The 22,305-nt window shown below is 43.2% G+C and overlaps 1 protein-coding gene across 1 annotated transcript; it reads left to right on the plus strand.

The window, feature by feature from the left end:
• Window positions 1-84: 84 nt before the first annotated feature.
• On the plus strand, window positions 85-20,473 carry LOC119446237 (cation-dependent mannose-6-phosphate receptor). Its single transcript, XM_049664022.1, has 7 exons — window positions 85-302; window positions 609-784; window positions 942-1,051; window positions 2,175-2,320; window positions 4,398-4,524; window positions 8,941-9,062; window positions 11,223-20,473. The coding sequence occupies exons 1-7, from the start codon at window positions 139-141 to the stop codon at window positions 11,227-11,229; spliced, it is 852 nt and encodes a 283-aa protein (XP_049519979.1). The 5' UTR covers window positions 85-138; the 3' UTR covers window positions 11,230-20,473.
• The last annotated feature ends 1,832 nt before the right edge of the window (window positions 20,474-22,305 follow it).

The raw sequence follows: 22,305 nt of genomic DNA on the forward strand, positions 1-22,305 counted from the left end.
CCAATCGGTTGAACAGATGGCGCTATTTCTGGCGTCACATAAAAAACAAAGCCGCACAGCCGTTTCAAGCCAGCTCGCGAGCACTTCAGCCAGCTTCAGCCGGTGCTCGCAATCGCATGTCGGGCGAAGTATGCCAGCATGTTTTCGCGCAGCGTAAACAATGATTATCTATGCTTCTTACTGGCCATGTGTGCCTTTCTGCCGTGTATCGTAGCCGAAACGCCAGGTTGCACGCTGTTGAACAAGGACTCGAAATCGGAGAAAGCGCTTTTAGAAGGGTTGCACGACTTGAAGGGCGAAACGTAAGCTTCTCACATCAGAATTTTCAGTCTAACGCATGATTTCGCTCAAATTTCTTCGCGGAATGCAAAACTAACGAGGCGAGCCTTGCCATGTTTTCATCGCGATCACTGCTGATCTTTGCCACAGAGTGCAGTAATGTTTGTTCATCGGTGCATGCTGTGGAAATGAAATATTACTGACGTTAATGCGCTGCACAGTCATCCCGCTTGGCGAACGTACGTGAAGAGCGCACGAAACCTAAGCTGTCGCCAGATGTGGACACGCCCGTTCATTTCTTTTGCTGTTACTTTTATCTTCTGTTTCAGTTTCACTGTCGAGGACAGGGTAGACGGTAAACTGAAAAATGTCTACGAAATCGGCGTCTGCGCGAGCGTCAACAAGTCGGCGCCACAAGTAGGAGCGATTCAGCATGTCATTGGCGATAAAGGCAATCAAACAGTTGTGTTAGGCCAGCTGAATTCTACCACGCTATCTGGAGCCCGTAAGTCTGATTTTTCTGTTTAGAAATTTGAAGGATCGCGCTTTCTTGTCTTCGTCTCTTTCTTTTTTTTTTTTACCCCTCTGCTCCTTGTCGTACACAAGCGAACACGGCAGTGCACCGAGAATCCTACTAATCGAGGCCATAATGTTATTTTCAGCTGGATGGACTCTAGTCACTTATAAAAATGGAGATCGTTATAATGGATCCTGTAACAACTCGTCGCGTGAAGTCCAGTTTGCAGTCATCTGCAGTCCAAACGAGCATCACGTAAGTTATCCCAGAAAAGGGGCATTATGAAGACCACTTGTGATAAGTGTACTGCTGTGTTGACTACAGCTGAGTGTTCAAAATAGGATGGAAATTGTTGGGTTTGGTGTAAACATGCATTCACTTGTCAGCTTCCAAGCGGGTGGTATTCTTTCATAAATCTGCTAGGCTTGCTTGTATTTGAAACATTTCAGTTTCACTCACTTTTCGTACCTTTATTCACGTGTCTAGTTTTCCTTACATAAGAAAGTTATTTCCAAAAGCACATCACATGCACATCGCTTGTCATCCTGAATCTTAACATGCTTCCGTTCAATTTTTATTTGCACTTAACTATGTATACATATATCTGCCAACGCTCCCTAATTTTCTGCAATGTTGATGAATTTGGACTCGTTTTACAAAAAAAAAATAAATGACGTTTGCAAGAAAGCTTCACTCATAGGTCTTAGGTCTTCTGTTGGAAGTATTCTGATGTCAAAAAAACTCCAGAATAGTACTTGCTTCGAGCAAGTTAATTCAGGCGATTTTCTGAAGCAGGCAATATCAGCAATGGCAAGGTTGTTGAAAGAGTAACTATGATCTACAACAGTGTGTTGCTTGCCAGTCTCTGCTGTTCCAAGTTTGCTGCTGCAGTGTCCAAAGGTAAATTAACATTAACAAATTGTGCATGTATCCTATAAAATGCCTGTGGTTACGAGAAGCTTTAAAAAATACTGTACTTATTATCCCCCCTGCCCCCTCCCACCTCTTTTCTAAGTGCAGTGTTTTCTTTTATTTTTTATTTTAATGTTCACAGGTTGGCAGTTATGTGTATGATGTAGTTTGTTAAAATTAGCTCACTTGGTTCAGTGCAGGATCAGTATAAAAAATTAAGGCCATCTGTGTGTTGTACTTTGCCAAGAAACAAAATGTGAAACAGTCAAAGGCATTCTGACAGTGCCACACACAGTGCTTCTTAAGTATAACAATGACTGCAGGTACTTCTTTTCAAAAAGCCACCCTTTTGCTGCTATTATGCCCTGAATGACAAAGGAATTTCCACTTTGAACATATATACATCTGTAACTTCTGCCATAACTTGTCGGTTCTCTCACTGGACGGTCATTCTGCTTCGTTTCAGGGCTCCCTTCAAATTGCGTCCAGTGGCCGTGCGGGAGAGATGGCGTGCTCTTTCCTTTTTGTGATCAGCAGCAGTGTCGTTTGTTCAAAGGAGAAACATGAGCAGCATCATCATGGCCTCAGTGGCGGTGCTGTATTTTGCATACTGTGAGTACATGCATTATATTATTTGAACCAATGAGCTTTTTCTTTAGGAATGAAACAAATCACTGACTTTTCCCTTCAGACACGAATTATGATCGACTGTCGATACAAGTGTGAAACATAGGTAATTTTATGCCAGAGTGCTTCAGACTCCACTGAAAGCAAATCAAGGTGGTAGAATGACTCTTTGTGCATTTTATGATAAGTCATCATAATTACAGAGTAACTAAATATTTAAATATTGTAAAGTCAGTCATGTTGTTTCTTCATAAAAAGGATTGCATCACCCGCTCAAATTACATGCACAAGTTACTTATTGGCCACCAGCATTTCAAGAAAGAAAAAAAAAGATTTCGAGGTTGCTACCGACATGTCGTACGTCAAGCGTCACGTAAAACATACTAATAGTGCCTTCACCAAAGCGGTACTCTGCAACGATACATATCACTCAAAAGTAAAATGGAAGTAATATAGGTTAGCAGAATGTTCAATCCACCCGAAACTTAATATTTGTGCTCTATTCCTTGCTACCACTGCCTAGCAATAGCAAAAGTAGGTTGCGTCCACGAACAGTGGATGCTTTGTCTGAAGGGGCCATAGTCAAAAGGAAATTATTCGTACGTTCAGCAAGAATGTCTACAAGGGATCCGTACAGATCTCGAAACATGATCTTGTTTTCACAACGGTCAACGACCTGCTTCACTCCTATTTAACAATGATCTTGCCTGACCAGACGATATTCCATTGAACTTTCAACTACACCAATGAGTTCTGCTGGGACTTCCAAGGTAGAGGTAGATTCATGAAAGAATAAGGAAGAAACCGAGAAGTTGCCTCACTGGAGCAACAAGTATCCCATCGGTGCACTCTGGACCTGCAGAGTATAAATATAATGTTAGTGGGGTATGCTGCTCTTTTCATTACATGCAGTTCCCCTGGCTTAGCCAGTCAACAAGCTCCAAAAGTGATTGATCTATAATACGGCCTCTGAAATGCAGCTGTGAGACTTAGTGCTGGCAACATATTGTGTTCGGCTCAACCGAGATGTCTTGGAAACATTACCCTTCTTTATAGAAGATGGGGTAGAGTCTAGTACCTGTACGGTGGTATCTCGTTGATACGATTCTGCATAATATGTTTTTCGGAATAATACGTTTCTTGCTCTTTTCCCGATCCAATGTCTTATAGGAGCAATGTATTTCGGATGATACCTTTTGTTTTCCGGTTCCCGTGAAGATCGTATCAATGAGATTCCGGTTATTGGGATTGCATCTGGGGAATCTGCAATATAGTAGTTGATAAATCGAGCACATTTGCAGGATAGCAGAAGATCATATAGGCTGATGATGATAAGATTATTGTACATTTTTGCTTGAAAATAGCTTTATTTGTTCTCGCTAGTGTTGCTCAGACCCTTTGCCACATTCGTGCATGACACTATTGTAACGAAAACAGTTTGTGCATGCTAAGATTTGAAGTGAAAACCTGCATCATCAAATAGTAACAGCATGCAACAGATGGTTGTAATCATGGTGGGCAAGCCTCCTTGCCTACCATGGTAGTTGTACTTGTACCCACGCAAGCCACAAGCTTCAGGCAAGACTTACTTGCATCATTTCTGAAACGTAAATTAAATTAAATTATGGGGTTTTACGTGCCAAAGCTACGATCTGAGTATGAGGCACACCGTAGTGGGGGACTCCGGAAATTTGGACCACCTGGGGTTCTTTAACGTGCACCTAAATCTAAGTACATGGGTGTTTTCGCATTTCGCCCCCATCGAAATGTGGCCGCCATGGTCGGGATTCGATCCCGCGACGTCGTGCTCAGCAGCCGAACACCATAGCCACTGAGCAACCACGGCGGGTTTCTCAAACGTAGCCAGTCACTATGACATTGTCTTTTCCTTGTTTGCAAGCCTTCAGTGTTCCTCTTTAGCATCAGATGGCCACAAATTTTCCATGGTGTATGTAGAGCTTGAAAAAAAGTTTCGAGTTGTTGCAGATAACTGAAGCTAAATGTTACCTATCATGGAATTCACCACAGCTGTAGCCGAGTGACAAATGCTTCCCTGTTACAGGTTTTTCACAGTGGCTGGCAGCTACCTGCTCCTCGGTTTCCTGTACAAGCGCATTGTTGTTGGAGCAAAAGGCCTGGAGCAGATTCCAAACTATAGTTTCTGGAAGGATTGTGGCAACCTTCAAGCTGTGAGTGAACTTGACTTTGCATGGGCCCTCTTGCGTCTTCTTCTTAAACCCAATTATGTCAAACCTGACTAACTTGAATCACATGTACAGTCAACCACAAAAGTTTATGGCATCTGAAAAAAAAAAAAAGAATTTCAAAAAAAGGCAGTTTGGGACCATTTGTGACCATACCCAGTAAAATCGTGCAACACTATGTAATCTATGTTCACTTATACAGCAGTTATATAGCAGTAGTGTTGTACAGGCTGGGCATTCAGAATACCAGGCTGTGTTCCGAGGCTGCTCAGATATTTGGCTCTTCTCAGAGCCTGCAGTCCATGAGGTTTTAGTTGACTGTATACAACAGCTGGCTTGGTTTGGGAGGCGGGGCCTGTGTGTACCAGCCATTGGACATGCGGATTTGTTATGTTAAAGCGTTGACCTAACAGTTAACAGTTGCTCAGTGTCCTTTCAAGCCAAGCGAGTTCCCTTCGGAAAAATTACGTTCACCAACCTTAAATTGTGTTTTTACGAGTCAGTTATTAAACCGATGCAATGAATTACATGCTAAACTTGCTGGCCCTTGCAAGTTCATTATAAATGGATTTGACTGTAATGCTGGCCACCTGCTAATCTTATTTGCTGTTGGAGAACTGTGATAACACATTTCTCACTGGCAGCATTAGTATGCTCCAACAAGCTTGCCAAGTGTTAAGCACTTACATACTCGGTAAAAACTTGTTATGTTAAAGGAACACCAATGAGGAATGAAGTTGGAAGTGAGAGCTGCACTTATACTTTATCATAATAATTGTCCGCCGTCACGGCTAACATTGGCTGCCAGGAAAGGCTGGGGTGTGATGTTACTAACCATTGGGTAAGTCGATCTAAAAGTCTGCTGCACACTGCCGAAGGGCTGCAGAAGAGTGTTTTCTGCCACTTTTTTGTCACTGAGATGACTACTTTCTTCAACGCAGCTGTCAATGCTAATTCATAATCTCTGTCATCATGCACACTCGCTGTAGCGTTTTGTGAACGTTCAGGCACTGCAAGCCTCCGATTTCGCACAACACTCAAAACCGCAATGCTAGCGGACGCTTTAGAAACATCACAAAAGCATTTCCTTGTGCTGCTGTCCAGTGAAAAGCGTTGCACTGAATTGGAGGCTAGCAGTGCTCTGCCGACATATTCCAGAAACACTGATAAGCGAAGCGATAGCCAAGAACACGAGCAGTGGTCGTAACATGTAATGATCCATCTCATTTTCCATGATGTAAATTCATGTCCTTGTCTTGTTTCTGCACTGTGAATTTGCATCATGGATCACCAGCTAGCCCAGTCACATACTCTGCTACAGTTAGTTCCCATTCTTATCATTCGTTGTGTTGAATGCCTGGTCGCAGAGTTAATGATGGCACGACTTTGCCAGGGCCAATGATGAAGAGCCGAAAAGAATGGACAATTAAATGGACCATTATAAAACAGTCCCATGGCTACGCTGCATATGCAGCATATTGTTGTGACTGCAGTTAGGGTGCAGCACTTCTGTAGAGTGTATTACTGTAGATCCTATTGAACATTGTCTATATTAACTCCTTAACCCTCTCTGTTTGGCCAGCCTTTGCTGCCTGCAGTACTTTTAAATAAATCAATTTTAGGAGACGTTACTTTAAAAGAGAATTGAAACTAATGGCAATGTCCTTTACTATGCAGTATTGAAATTTTGGCAGTAACACTGAATTAGGTGGGTTACCACTTTCTTTATTCTCACCAAATTTATTGGCATATCATCATGAAGTGGTTATGTATTTCTATTGAAAGGGGCCCTCAAACGCTTTTCAAACAACCGTTTTGTGGTTGCAGGTTAAGCTCAAAGAATAAGGTACTTTGCTATGGCATATAGACTGCACATTCCCCTCCATCCGGCAATGTTTCTCGGCATTGAGCCACTCTTTGACACTAAGTTAGTTTTAACGTTTTTAAGAGAGATTGGAACACTGAATGTTATCGGCCCAAGGTATAGGTAGCATATCCTCTCACTAGAGGCTACTGATACGATTGCATTTCTCTAAAGTACGTGCCTCCCAGCCCTCGCATTCAAGGGCCCACTGGTGAGGTACGAGTGCTATTTTTACTCATACGTTCGATTAATTATCCCTTTGTAATATAACTTTTATGCTCATAGTATACGTCACTAGTCATTGTCATTATTTTAAAACCTGTATCTTTTAGGCACTTTACAGTGACTAATTTTTAGGCTTCTCTACAGCCAAATTACATATGCCATTCGCCATTCAGATTCACAACTCTGATAATTGTCACGTTTTCACCTTCGAGAATCTCTTCATTGTTTTTTGCCTGGCACTCTTTGGCCATACCTGGCCCTTGCGCCAATAAAATCCATAGATCATCATCATCATGGTTGCAGGTTGCGTATGTTGACGGGTGGAGCGATGAATGCAACAAGAATGGCAGCGTAGGGGTTCACAGACCGAAGTGATTCAGCCAAGGATTTTAAAAAACAGAAAAAAAGTGCATGCCCTCAACTCAAATTTTGCGTGGTCTCCTATTCCCAGTTCTCTCCCCTACTGATGTAACCACTCGCTGTCAATGGCAAGAGCTCGAAGCACCTACGTAACGAAAGTTTTCGCACCATGGTTGCCTACATGTTCTTGTTCACGGATTCCGTTTACTCTGATGTGCTGATGACATCATTACCATGGTAGAAAACTGCAGTTTGCACATTCTAGGAGATTTATGGTTGCCACTATTGGTTGAGTATCCTGGGACTGCACAACGTCTCTTTTCTTCTTTCATAGCTTGTGCTGGCAGTTCAGCACAGCACCGCAAACAAAACAGGTGCGGCAACAACGATGCATCGAGGAGTGATACTTGCGACGCGTGAGTCTATTGTGCGTCCAAAACGAGGCATTGAGGCGACAAGGCTGCTCACAAGCGTACATAAGCAAGAGAAGCTTTAGTGTGAACTTCTCATGTGTGCACTTCTCTATAACATAGAGCAATGCTCAGAGGCCAGAGGCGAAATAACTGCCAGCTCCCCTACCATGTTTTGTAGTTGTAGTGACTTCTTTTTTAACAACTGCGTTGTGGTAATATTCAAATTTTAGTACGGCACACAAAAATAAAAATAAATGTTAATTTATCACGATTTTGCTGCAGTGCAGTGGTTATCTGCAACTTTATTTTTAACCAATCACGGTCGAGCCAGTGGTGAAGTCGATGATGCTTCTGGTGAGCGCCTCTGGGCGACAATGCAATCTGCAGTGATGTAATGATTTGTCCACGTGATTAAAATATTAAATATTTTGATATTGGTGCTTTGACCTACGCTAGAAGCATCTTCAACCATCAGTCTGCGCAACCTGCAACAGAGAGACGGTGGCTTGAAAAGATTGAAAAGTGTTTGAGGGCCCCTTTAATAGCGCTTCCAAATTAAAGTTTACATTGAAGAAAAGTTTCCTTGTGTAGCTTTCATTGTGTGTGTCCCTTATGTACTAGCAAGTGGTAGCAGTGCATCAGCACTTATGGTTTATGCAACCTTAGAGTACCTGTAGGTGTTTCATTGGCCAAGAAGGTCATTGCTGACATAGTGTACAGTAATTTATTCATGTGACCAGAGGAAACTGTGAAAGTTGTGTAGTATGAGGAGAACTTGCATCCTCAACCTCAACAGCGTTGATGTGCCAGGCGCTATATTCTCAAATGATCTTTCTCGGGGATACTTTCACCTTTGTGCAATTTGACGTATAGCACTGCACCTCACTGGAGTAGCGGTCATGGTGTCACTAGATTTGGGAAAAAGGTGAAGTCAAAATAACACTTGTGGACATGTAAGCACCTTTCTTCACATCTACTTCTGCTGGCTTGGCCAATCAACATGCACCGAATGTAATATGCCAAATGTGATCGAGCCGGAATATGGTTGTAAGTGTCCCACAAGTCTCCTTGCATGGCCTAATAGCAGCTGCAATGAAACATGAAATGACCCAGAAACTTTTGAAAGGGTATGCATGGACAATGTGCCACCTATCGCTGCCCTGAGTTCTCATGACATAACTTGGGCCTTCGGCTTGTGCAGTAAGTAATGTGTGATCATGCATCTCCTATTCTTGATTCCCTCACCTTTTCAATGCAAACCAACTCATGACATTTCTCAGTCAAATCATACTTGGTACCTTTACCAAAAGATTTAAAAATAAAACTGGCTTCAGTGCAAGAGTAAAGTCTCGTTAGTCCCAACTGTCGCCTGCCTTTTTCCTTTGATGTATGAATGCTATGCTCACTGCAGAGGAACTGCTTGCACCTTAGCTGTCATGTGACCGATTCATCCGCAGTCGGGTTTTTCGTGTGAATACATCTTTTCTTCTCTGGCACGTACACCGTCGGCTGAATGTACCCACACCCACTTCTGTTCAGGATGGCTGCAACTACATCTGCCGATGCCAGTGTGACTCCTCTGACGAGCATCGCTCCTACCGGGACATTGATGACAGGCCGCTGCGCCCGGACGAAGACAGGGACGACCAGCTGCTGACCATGTAGGCCGCCAAACTTTGTTGCTGATGAGTGTGCCGTAGCTTGTTGCAGAGTTGTGCGCCACTATCTCTTGCCCATTCCCAAGCAGCCACTTTGGCTTAGTTTAAGAGTGACTGCGATACATGCCCTCGGGCGTCACTGTGGCTATGAGCAGAAAGATGACGTGATATACTATCTGTAGTGTTATCTCGGCTTGGTTGTGGAGTCAGGACGTACACTCCTTAACGACCTCTGCAGGAGAGCCTTAAAGGGGCTGTGAAACACTCCTCTGAGCCTCTTAACGTGTTCCAGTCCTTCGGAGTCTTTTATGGCCTATTTCAAGTTTCCAAGTACGAAATGCTACCATTTGGCGGTTTGCTTGTGTTGGAGAATGATGCACTTTCACAAGCACATCGACAGAAACAACAACAAAACAAAGATGAGAAGTTTGCAGTGTAGTTACTATATTTGCACGAATATAACTAGATTTCTTTTTTCTTCTTTTTTGCACTTTCTGCCTGAAATGTGTCTTGCACAATCCATATTTGGAACCATCTTACGAATTCAACACAAAATACCTCTTTATTTCTTGCCGGCTGTGTTATGCTGAATACACCAGTTCTAGTCAGATCACCGAAGCTGAGTCTGTGCTTAAGAGGGAAACCACCAGGGAGCACTGGTGATGGCGAGGGGAGGGTGCTGATGGTTCTGCATCCTGCCAAGTCTCCCGGATTTGGACCATTTCTTCTGGTTGTACGGTTGACAGGAAAATCTCCCGGAAATTGCTGTTGTGTCCTGTTCCCACGTCTAGCGCTTTGTCAGGCCACATTGGCAAAAAAAAAAAAATCAAACCCAATCTAATCAGTTAGATGTTCATCGCGCAAAATTAAGAAAGTAGTTGGGAAACCCTATACATGTGCTATTTCGTTAACCGCAGAGCCGCTCCTTACGCTGATGGGGTTGTTGGGTGCCCTAGTGGCCCTAGTCTCATTAAGCTAGCCAGCGAATGCTGCCTTCCGCAACGAGCAACACTAGACTCTCCATCGTTCTCCTCGGCGTCAGCCGCTCTGGCATTGCATAGGCCTACGGTCAGTCATGGCTTTAAAAGTAAGGAGCGCTAGTGCAAAAGTATCTTCAAGTATATTTAATGTAGTGCTCAGCCGAAGTGACGCTGGGTATTTTGTTGATACCAGAGAGCAATGCAGAGTGCGAACAGCAATTTAACATCGTCAAAAATATGAGGACACAGTGCCGCTAGTTCAAGTCGCTGGGAAACGTCAACCTCTCAAAATGTGAAAGAAATGGAATTTCTTACAATCAATCATTATCTGAATAATTTTTTAACACCCGCTGTGATTGCTTAGTGGCTTTGGCATTGCGCTATTAAGCATGAGCTTACGGGGTCAAATCTCGGCCGCGGCGGCCACATTTCGTTGGTGGCGAAATGAAAAAGCACCCGTTTATCATTCATTGGGTGCACGTTAAAGAACCCCAGGTGGTCCAAATTAATCCGAAGTCCCCCACTACGGCGTCCCTCATAATCAGATGGTGGTTGTGGGACGCAAGACCCGAGAATTTAAATTTTAAAGAATTTTTGAAGGCAAAATTAGCAACAGCAAAATGCTTGCAAAAGTGAGACCTTGATGTTCATGTGGTCATTTGTATAGCTGTAAATAAAATTGTAATGAAGTTCATCTGGGAGTACTTGAAAATATTGACAGTGGGAGGGTGTTACCGACTGACCCCCCCCCCCCCCCCTCGGTCGGAAGATCTCCTGCATTAAGTTTCTCCGAACTTGGCAGGTATGGTTCTGTCTGCCATAGAATAGTTAAGGTGTCCACAGCAGGGGATTTCCCCTCTCATTGCACTACATGTGATTGCCAAGCATTGGAGCTGTATAAAAAGAACACAAACTTTCCTCACGGATGTTTCATAAGGGTACTTCCCAATACAGTTAGGTTTCAAAATTTGTAGCGAGAACCCAACTTTACCATTTTGCACCATCCACGGGCAACAAGAGGAGCCAAGCAATGCCAATAGATAGAAAGAACAGCCGTTGTTTAGGTGCATGTTATTTCTGTCCACTTTCATTTTTCTGAGACATGGGCAGTGCTTGCTGTATGCAGCATCAAGTGATCATGATAATGTGTGTGCACTTTTTTTTTTTCTTCTTTCTCTTTTAGGCATTAGCTCTCTTGGGTTCGTGAACAGCATGCATCGCCAAGTAGATGTGTGGGTGAGGGAGAAGCATGGAGCGGGAAAGTTTTGACTGCACACATCTTATAATTAGTACATACTTATAGTCTTTACAAGCCGTTATTCTGTTGTCTAGGTTTATATATTTCTGGAATGGGAGATATTTTGGAATCTGCTGTCAAAATGTCTGTTTACTTGGCAGTCCCTGTGGCATAGCTGTTCTCTGTGTAAGGCCTCACACACAGCTGCTGTATGTTCCACCACCATCATGGGAAGAAAACGTGCCAGAGATGCGGTAGAGCAGTTTTCAAATGACACAGCAAGAGCAGAGTGTGAAGGTTGCATATATATTACAATTTGAATAACTCAGCATGCATGCGAAATGACGTAAAAATAATTTTCAACCGTCAAGTATAAAAACATAAACAGGTTTCTCAACAAGTAGTAACTGGTGCCTGTGAGGACTCTCGGCGGGAATTTTCCACTGGCTCAGTTTCCAACGTGGGGAGCTTCATCAGAGACATGGTGATGCAACTGTAGAAGCGAAAACTATGCGGCCTCCCAGAGGAGAAACCAGCCAAATGGAAGGCGGCGACAGTCATGGGATGGTGCAGAAAACAGCTGCATAAATGAGGCTTACTGCCCCTAGAATCGCCTCACTTCCCAGCTTTTTGTTGCATACATTTAACTGATCTCCGATGACCATGAATGTTGGGGACCTGTGCCAAGGCTTCCCATAGCACTGTGGCAATCATCACGGGTGCTTTTTATCATGACTTTGCATAAATCGCCAGTGCCAGCCAAAGATGCCGAACATGTAGCAATGGTAGCCAATTATGTGCACAAAACCTGTTCACAATAAGCATAAGCGAAGCTGTCACAGAGTTTGTGTGCACTGTGCAATTTTTATTTATTTTTTTCAGTTGTTAGAGAATCGAGCCTTGTGGTATATTCGTGCACATATGGTATGCAGGGCTGGGAAAGTATCATAGTTGTTATACATTTGCTGCACCAAACCTTCTCCTGCACCATCGTGGTTACCGGCTTTCGACAAGAGGAGGGGAGGAGCTGTATTCTCGGTCAGTCACTTTTGGGGATACCTTCAATTTTGTTTAAACTGCCTGGCATCTGGTGCAACGCCCTGCAGAAGAGGCAGGTGTTCTGGTCGCTAACTTGGCCAGTCAGCGTTGACGGAAAATGATATCCCTGAAAGTGATTCAGTGAGAATGCCACTCCAGAAGTCTGCGATTCAAATAATGTGCAGGCTCAGCAGTAGTCCGTTGCGAAGGTCCTTTAAAAAGCACGATGGCATTTTCCTAGTTTAACAACACTTAGTTTAGTTTTATTTGAAAGAGGGCAAGTTACCTTAGCTTTGTTTGGAAGTGTTTCGATTATAGTTATATTCCTGAAACACACTTAGTGAGTACATTACTGTTTTGTTAAAGCGGTCTCAGTGTGACGATCGGATGACCAGTTAGTGGGCGAAAGAATGGCTCGTCCTTTGTGCTGTTTTAATGGTGTCAAGAGAGATAGACTCCTAGAGCAAAAATGACGGCTGCAGTAGTTACCAGCAGTGTTCAAAGAACGTTAAGGCAGCTTCCTCACACAGATCGCAACAAGCACCACCATTCCGCTGAAAATGAGGTACTTGAGGCTGTATTTTTCAACATTTCTCGACTCGACCTTGCACTCAAATTTCATAAAAGGGGTGCAGCGCCTGTCTGCTGAAGTGATCACCGCGATTCATAAACACCTCTAAGTAGTCGCTGAGCTGCACTTTGCTATTAAGCACTTTTGCAGTCTACTCGAAGTCGGTGGTGTGGAAAGGTTCTTTTCAACTGAAACCTCTCGGTAGAGATTTTGAAGGAGCAGTGTTGAAACATAGTGACTGTTTCAGCCGAAGCTGCAGCTTCCGACTATTTAGAGTTGAGGTACAGCGTTGAGCTGAGGAACATATATGAATACAGGGGTTAGTGCACATTCTAGAGCTTGGCACCGTTCGTCACAGTGGTTACAGCTCTCGTGCACTTCCTGCTTGTGAAACCACAGAGCTGATTGTTTGCATTGTAGTTTATGTGGCCATGATGTCATAGTTACAACATGCACATGTTGCTCATAACGATGTGCAGAGCTCATCACATGTATGAGACTTTACAGGCATTCAGTGCTGCCGTATTGTGGCCACTTCTATGGCAGTGCTTAACATTCTCAAATAGGAGTTTGTGAGATGGAGGTTGTCAGACAGCTGTCATTCATATCCACAGTTCATGTTGACAAACATTCCATGCATGTGATGGAAGGCCCTATGCTTGACATGTTTTTCCCACGTGCCCCCTCTTTTTTTTCTCTCTCTTTTGATCATGAACAACAGCAATCTATAAATTTCAGCCAATCGAAATATATGGTTTATTGATTAGTTAATTGTATGAGTGGGCTTTTACATTGTAAAGCCATAAAACCATAGCCAAAATATGAGGGATGCCATAGTTGCTGCATAATAATTTTAACCATCTGAGGTTCTTTCACAGGAAATCTCAGCAGCTAAGAAGATTGGACTTGATACGGTTCACAGATTTTAAAGGTAACCTGTTATGTTTTCAGAATGAAGTCTCGCTCTGCTGATATGCTGGCAGTGCAGGCGAGGAAACTGCAAGGCCAGCATATCAGCAGAGCGAGACTCCGTTTCAACTGGGTCACTTCTAGCCAAGCTTTCTGAGCACAAGCTCTTGCCACTGCCTTCATAGTTAGTCATGGTAGAGGAAACTAAGGATGTTTGAGGAGCTAGTTTGTCATACAGAATGCAGGAGCATGCCAAACACAAGGACAAATAATGCCATTTTCGCTGTGATTATCTCTGTGGTTTATGTTTGGTGTTGTCTCCATGTCATGGTCTAAACATTTGACAGGACCCACTGAGGTATAACTGCTTGTTTCGTTACAAATGTGCCCCTCCTCTTGAATTCCAGCACTCAAAACTAAATGGTGCGTTAGGGTTTCGTTTTCGTCAGATAACCTCCACGATATACTCCGTGCAGCAATTGCATCACGACTTGAAATGTGGCTGATCCTAATCATGCACACTAGGGGGGCTGCACCACCACAGATGCACTAAACTCTGTAAAAACGGGCATGACGTCCGAATGTGCAAGTTTGTTTTAAACAGCCAAAGTGAGCTAGCGTTACCGCATTTTCCAGTGTATAAGATGCAGTTTTTCTCTGAATTTTTCGTCGGTGTGTCTTATAGAACGGTGCGACTTGTGTACGTTTCTTTTTTTTTTTCTTTTTCTGAAAAACTGCTGTCAAAATCGGATTCGATGTTATGGCCACGCGAAGCATGCTGGGTTGACCTAATTGCTACGAGTTCCGTGCACGCTATTGAGGTACCGCATTTTTTTCGTGCTCGAGTTCCCGAGAAGGATGGAGCAGCACCGCAAGCTGCGGCAGGCCAACTGCCAGTCGACGGACCCCGAAGTTGTCGCATCTGCAGATCACTGTCAAGATACGGCACGCGCCGCTGCACAAACCACGCAGTTGCTACCAGAATACAAGCCACCCCCCCTCCCTCCTGCGCTGCCTTCCCACTTTCCTCCCTTGTGCGTGATTCGGCTCACTGTCGCACGCTTCCACTTGCACATACAGCATACGGTGCGCGGCGACCACGACTGCAGAAATGCGCCTGAAGTGGCCATAGCAGAAATGCGCCTGGAGTGGCCATAACATTGCTATCGGTACCCATACGCTTGCACGTGACCTGTGTTCACGGAGTTAAACGTCGCTGTAATTTTTTTTAAATCGCTTACCTAATGAACAGGTGCGTCTTATACACCGGTGCGACTTATATGCATTTTTTTTCCGGAAATACTGTCGTTTTGAGGGGGGTGCGTCTTATACAAAGGTGCGACTTATAGACTGGAAAATAGCGTACTTGGTCCATCATGTCGCATTACTAATTACTTGGACCTTCTTGCACGGTAAACCAGTGGGCATTGCAGCTACTCGTCTAAACCAAGAGGGGAGAAATAAGATGAAACCAGAACCTTCAAGTGCAATACTGCAGCGTCAGCATTGGAGCGGGCTCAATGTAAGCCACGAGATGCTGTGACTGGAAGCTGCTGTGAATCTTGGGCAGTCATTCATTTCTCACTTTCACATTGTTTTCTCTCTTGCGCTCATTGCATTTGCTGACCTCAGCAAAAGTGGCACAGAACTTTATTTCACAACACCAATTTGCCGCTCTAGCCACAACATTTTCTTGCTAGTGTTCCTTTAGAATAGGGCTCAGTTTGCAAGCAGTTGCTTTTTGGTTGCACTGATGGGAGTTTCAGGCATCCTCTGGTGAAGCTGTGATTCCTAGAAGAGATTGTCCTAGTTGGTGTTTGCTGAAGGACATGCTATTTACCGCTAGAGAGATAAATACGCAGTACAGTCATCGTTTATGTTTCGTGCTGTGTACTCATCTCTGTAGTGGAAAATATGTCCTTTGTGACTGCACACGTACCTAATTCAAGACTGTGGTGTCCAAACTGCATCAAGCAGCTTTGAGCTCGCTCACTGAATGCAGTTCTACACAAAGAGCGGAAAACTAGCGTAGGACTAACTGCAAGCTTTCAGGTGTCTTGCTCATGGTAGCGAAACAGATCAGCAAGCGATGCACAAACATTCACCTTTTACCAAGCATTTTCCAAATTTATGGCACTCCATCAAACCTCTGAAAGTTCAGTAGATTCACATGGCTCTAGAGATCACAGCATGCCCTTGTCTGCGCAATACGTGATGCATTCTGATCACGGAGGCCTGAATTTTGGCATACAGGTGGTCATTGCCGCTTGCAGTCAGAGAAGCAGATATGTCGTTCATGAGTTGAAATGCATTGTAAAATTCAAGTCTGTTTTGCCGTTTGAAATTTTTGGCATCATAGTTGCAGCTGGGCACAAGTGAACACCAAAACACCTGTCAATAGTATTTGCATAGCAAGGGCAAAGCTAAGAGCAAGCAGGTGCCGGAAATGCCTGAGAAGTTTCCTATCAACATCATAAGTGTACACCACCTATAAGGGACGTAGCCGTAATTTAGATCATTTTCATATCCTTTCTTTTGCCTGCGCTGGAGCTGCACTCGGGTGTACATCTTATTTTCTTTGGGAGTTTGTGTCTGGCACACACGTCTAATACCGCACCCATCTGCACCGCCTTCAAGAAACTGTTCACATAAAATGTCACAGGCAGAAGCCAGAGCTCTTGTGTGCATCCCTTAATTAATTAAATGCAATAGTTCGGGTAGGTGGCCTACACAAAGTCCAGCCAAGTGGTGAAGGTCATGTGGCTCAAAAGACTACAAAAAGCATGCAGTTAGCACACTCAACATACGTACAGTTGGCCCCAAAAGCTTACGAGACATGGGCGCCACAGCAAATGTCAATTTCTGCATGGTTAAGGTTTGATACTTCTAATTTGATAGATCTCTGCGAGGTCGCAAAGGCTACTGCACAATGACATTTTGAAGATACCATGACCCATAAACCTTTGTGGCTGACCTGTACATTTTTTAAAAGTTGGGCAGAAGTGAAAATTCGAGTCCTCAAATTTAGTGCACCGGGTAATATGTGAACGGCAATGCAATCGCACTGTCAACTTTCATTCGTTTACGGTATGCTTTTGTAGGCGCAAAACGCAGTTGTGTGGGTTATAAGAATATATGCTATGGGCCGAATTGATTATGTTATCTGTACTGCATGCTGTAAGTGCACATGCTGACCCAAGTATCTATCCGAAGGCCTTCCACTTTAATTTCTCTGGTGCTAATGACAATAGCACTCATTTGTATCGAATGCACATGCAAAGTCCTCGACAACTTCTCAGTTGATTTAGGTGTCAATGGTTGTGAGGCTGTAGTGTTCCAACCAGCACGATGAAGTTTATACACCAGTGCCACCACCGAACAAGTGTTATTGGAAGCTAAACTGATTTGTACGAAGTTCCAATAACACCATCTTCTTATACTTGACAAAAAGCATACATGTATTAGCATTGCACAAGCACTTGACAAAATACTGCATTATTATTTTTTATTTTTGCACACACTGCATTTTGTTGAATTTTGCTGTATAGCGGAGATCTGTGAACAAGTACGTTTAGTGCATGTATTACACTGCACAGCTGTGTTCTGGGTGGTCATATTTTGTAAACCAACTACATTGAGATCCATGGCAAACAGGCAAAGGTAATGGTATGAAGTGCATCAAGGTCTCTCTATTCATGTGTTGCACCAGTAAAAATATATTGCCAGAAACCTTAACGGCATTGCTGGTCTGAGGAGATTGCCAGAAATTATTCACCTTGCAGTACTGGCATGCTCCCAAATGCAACCTGTAGTAAGGACTAAGCTAAGAGCCAACATAAGCCAATGCCTCATCATCAGTTTTGGCATATAAAGCCGCATTTTTTTCTTTTGCAAAGCATTTGTAAAGCAACATTGTGCTTGTCTAAAGGCTGTTGACATTCCTTATACAGCACTTTCAGCACTTTAATTGGTAAAACTCTGATGCTTTACCAGTGTTATGCTATTTATTGGAATCAAATTTATTGGCATAGTCCTGTTGCAAAAAGTCCTAATTCGTTCTTATAATTTGTACATTTTCCATATTACTTTCACACACAAAAAAAAACTTGCAGATCTGGTAGTTTCATATTTGCAGATTTCTATGCACACATTGAAAACATGGAGTTAAATGCGCATGGATCCTCTTTGTTCAAGTGCATTGGTGAAATTGAAGAAAATAAGGCCTTGCAACCTAATGCCATTAAACTTACCTTGTGTGGTCTGGATACAAGTTAACACGACATTCTTGGGCTTGCGTGCACGTATTAAATGAAACTACGCAAAGCAGTGATGTAATTGTAGTGTTCTGCACTTTATATCTGTGTGCTGTGTAAACATCTTTGTAGTATTTTTCATTTTTCACAAAAGACCATCAGTGTGATGGCACAACTATTTTGCCAATGTGTTATAGGTACTGGAGTTCTCACTTTTGTCATATTCTGTGGTGGAATTCTACGCATATGTCTATGAAACTGTTTGCTTCCCATCTCGTGAAGCTTTTGTGGGCATTCTAAACTTGAACTGAACGAGTTGCTTGGAGAGCTCACATGGAGCTCACCTCTAGCTGGCAAAAAACCAGTTTTGTTCACTAGAAGTGGCTAACTAGGGTGCTGGAATACCATGGAAGCATTGGCACTTCTCTCAGTGCAAGCATTCCTTCCCTGCTTACTGTGTGGTGTAAGATCCGAAGGTGTTCTTAGTGAGGGACAGTTGATTACAAAATTCCTCTTGACATTGCACCACTGATACATGCTGAACCCGCAAAGAGATTGAAAAACATTTGTAGGTTTCAAAATTGGTCCTAAGTATGTCAAGATTAACCTTTGTCCTATAGCCACATGCAGCATTTGCAGCAGTTTATATTTAGCCTCAGAGAGGTGTGCTTGGGGAAGCATATAATAAAATGGTTGCCTGGTTATCATACCTCCTAGCCGCATACTATTCATGAACCATATAGGTGTAGGTTAAGTCGGTCACCAATCCAGCAATGCCATTTTAACACAGTCCTTTGACTACTCACATGTACCAGATTCTACAGTCTGTCAGCTGTGTGCAGTCTCACGTCAAGTCGGGTGGTGCAAAACTTAGTGGCCTCTGTGACTCCAAAATGTTGCTGTAATTTCAGAGGCAACATTGTAAATGAAATAGCTGGTTTCTCTCTTCTTTGAGAGTTTTGACTCTTAATTGCATTCACGGACACTTCACTGAGCCAGTAGAACAAGTCGATAAACGTGTCGCAGCTGGGTTGACGCAACTCAATAAAGCAGCTTGACCCGATTTTTCAAGCTCGTATGTGGCCGACTGTGCATAGGACTACTTGACAGTGCAGTGCTATGTACAGTCGGCCACAAAAGTTTACGGGGCATGGATTCCGTGGCAAATGTGAATTTCTGCTCCATCAAGGCATAGCACTTCTAGATTAATGGATTACTGTGCAGGTTACAGGGGTTATTGCACACTAAAACTTTGATTTCAAGGCTATGGGGCCAGGCTTAATGAAAATTAATATTTTTCGCAAATCCCATGTCTCATAAACTTATGTGGCCGACTGTACTGTCTGTGTCCATCTCTTTTAGCTGCGGTAAAATCATTTGATGATGACCTACCAACAAGCTTATATATAGCCACTTTCATTAACCTACAAGTTGTATGTAAATCATTGAAACGGTATGAGGAGGAGGCCTGTGTTATTGGTGCAACGGTCTGAACACTGCACTGTTAGTGCAGCGGATAATACAGTCAAACCTCGTTATAACGAAGTTGAATCTGTTACGAAAATGCTTTCGTTATGTCCGATGTTTGTTATAGGCATATATTCGTTATATGCCAATATTGGCTAAAAACATTTTAGATTTCCTTCTGTTATATGGTGTTTCAGCTGTATTTCCATTCGTGGGACCTTGGTGACATAGCCACATAGCTTCCAAGACTTGTTAAGTGCCATGCAAAAATTTGATCTGCACTTTGTGTAAGCTGTAATACATTCGGATTGCTCTCCTAGCATTTCTTGATCACTCTTTTTCTTCCTCTCTTCCCAACCCCCCACTTCCCATGTTGGTACCTTGGTATTGTACACTTCATACTACTAGTCATACAAGAACATGCTGTGGTGTTTTTATTTCATTTGTAGTTTTACAGAATGTTCGCACTTCCAGGGTTTTTTGTTGTGTGAGTTGATGTTATTTAAATGTCAAGAACATCTTTGCCGCATTTGAACTTCGGTGACGAGTTTTCCTAGCTCTGATGTGAAGCTGCCGCCAATTTAAAGTAATCTCTTGACTGAAGCAAGGAACATGCGTGAGCAACAGCTACTGCAGTTCAATAGCACTCGCTAGCTGTGACAGAACAGGCCCCAGCCTGTCATTATTTCTGCAACGAAAGTGTGATTGTTTGAACTGTTGGACGAATTTATTATTGTGCTTCGTGCCTGGATTTTTCTTTTATTAGTGTCGTGCCGTAGCGAAATTGGATTTTTCTAGACTCTACATGCTTCTGTGTTGATACTTTGTGGTCTTTTGGATGTCACCAGCAACTCGGTGTGTTTTGCCCATTGTTTCAAACATGTTGGCACTGTGTTTATCTGCTTTGCCTGGTTGCATGTACGATTGGTTTTATGGAAATAAATGTGGAACACATCAAACACATTGGTTTGAAAGTATTCCAACACTTGCCATGCAGTAAACTAATCAGAATCATTTAGTTTACCTACACGAGTTTAGCCAAGCATATAGTATTAGTAGAAAAAATTGTGCAGAGACCACTAACAATGATTGTTAATGTAGGCGAATAGCTGAACGCTTCCCGAAAGCTATTTACATTATTAAAGGAGTGATGCGCTTTATGGCGTGTATTTATCCTTGTGCTTGTTTTTCATTGTGCAATTTCGTAGAGAACAAAGCTGTTAACCAGCACATCTGTGGAAGCAGGATTGGTGGCTTTGCATATAAGCGGATTCGTGATGTATGTGTTGTCTCTGCACTCTTGTGGAAGAACCGCACTTCAGCACCTAGACCTTCAGACAACACAAAGCTCACTGCACGACAGCACGTGTGTCTCAAAGAGCTTGTTGGTGTTTGCTGACAAACCCGCGCCCTGCAACTCGGTTACACTATAGCACATGCCCTTTGCATCAGGCAATAAAAGTAGAACTGCCAGCCTCCGACCAAGGAAATGGGTGAAACAGGCAAATAAAGTTATACGGTGTAAAACAAGCTTATGCATGCAAACTGTGACAAGATCAGAAACATTGAACAGATCAGTGGATGGCAATAATACAAGATGAATCATACCTGAATGTAAAAGCAGTTGACTACTAGCTGCAGTTACAACCAAGTAGCACTGTTAGTAAGCTTCAAAGGATTGCATTCACTAGAAATTTGTTGAGCATGAATTTCCCTTTTGTTCGTTACAGTAGGAAGAAACCATTAGTTTAATGAGTCAGTGGTACAGTGATAGTAGTGATAGGCATGAAAGGCAAATGACAAGTCCACAGTGATGCACTTCAGCAGTGTAGGTGACTGTCATTTATGGAATGAAGGCCAGGATAATGTAACAATTGCATTCCAATTCCAATCCTTGTAGTACTCTGTCAGGGGTCGGAGCAGTGCTCCGCCCACGTTATCAACAGAATCAGCTAGCCTTGAATGGTGGGTGAAAAGAGTGGCATAGAATCAAGTGGGAAGGATTGCTACATTATACCGGCCCTGATTGTTACAGATTCATCAGCTAGTGGACGGAGTCCTAAAGACGATTTTAAGCTTGAAATGCTTGCAAGGTGGCACACAGTAGCTTTCTGTTGAGACATTCCTATCTTTTGTCAGTTCTATGCAGTCCTGCTAATCTCTTGGATCTTGCATAATACCATGAAAGCACTGCAGGTTGGCATTCTGCATGTAATGAGGCAGAGCAAATTCTGCCCCTCTGCTAGTGCCAGGCACCAAACCCCGGACATTTTTACGCACTAGCAAGCCTATATGACCAGTCTGTGAAATTGGCAAGATTAAGTCGAAGGCTGCCGGGCTTTGGAGCTAGGAGAGAGAAGCAAGTACTAAAGGAGGAGGGTTCAGGGCCCCTTCAAAGGGGCCCTGAACCCTCCTCCTTCAAAGGGATTCCCATATGCGGCTGCTATTGGCCAACAGCTGACATCAATAAAAAAAGGGTGTTTAGATTAGTGCGCTTCTTTCTACTGTTACTGTGTATATTTATTGATGCAATTTAATAAGCAGGCTGAAGTAAGCGAAAATCTGCTTTCTAATTTCGATAATACAGTGTAGACCACCTATAACGTACCTAGGTCGCCGGAGTCGCGAATAACCGCACTATAACCAAAACAATTTTCAAGGCCTGCACATATGCAAAACATGTACACCAAGCAGCCGCGCGTATCCCAGAATCGAAGCGTGCGACTGGCAGTTTCGCATCCGTTTAAATTTACGAACGTTGAAAGGTTAATGTCGAGTATCCCCTGTCATC

The sequence above is a fragment of the Dermacentor silvarum genome, chromosome 3, assembly GCF_013339745.2.
Source record: "Dermacentor silvarum isolate Dsil-2018 chromosome 3, BIME_Dsil_1.4, whole genome shotgun sequence".
In the NCBI taxonomy this organism is placed as follows: Eukaryota; Metazoa; Arthropoda; class Arachnida; order Ixodida; family Ixodidae; genus Dermacentor; species Dermacentor silvarum.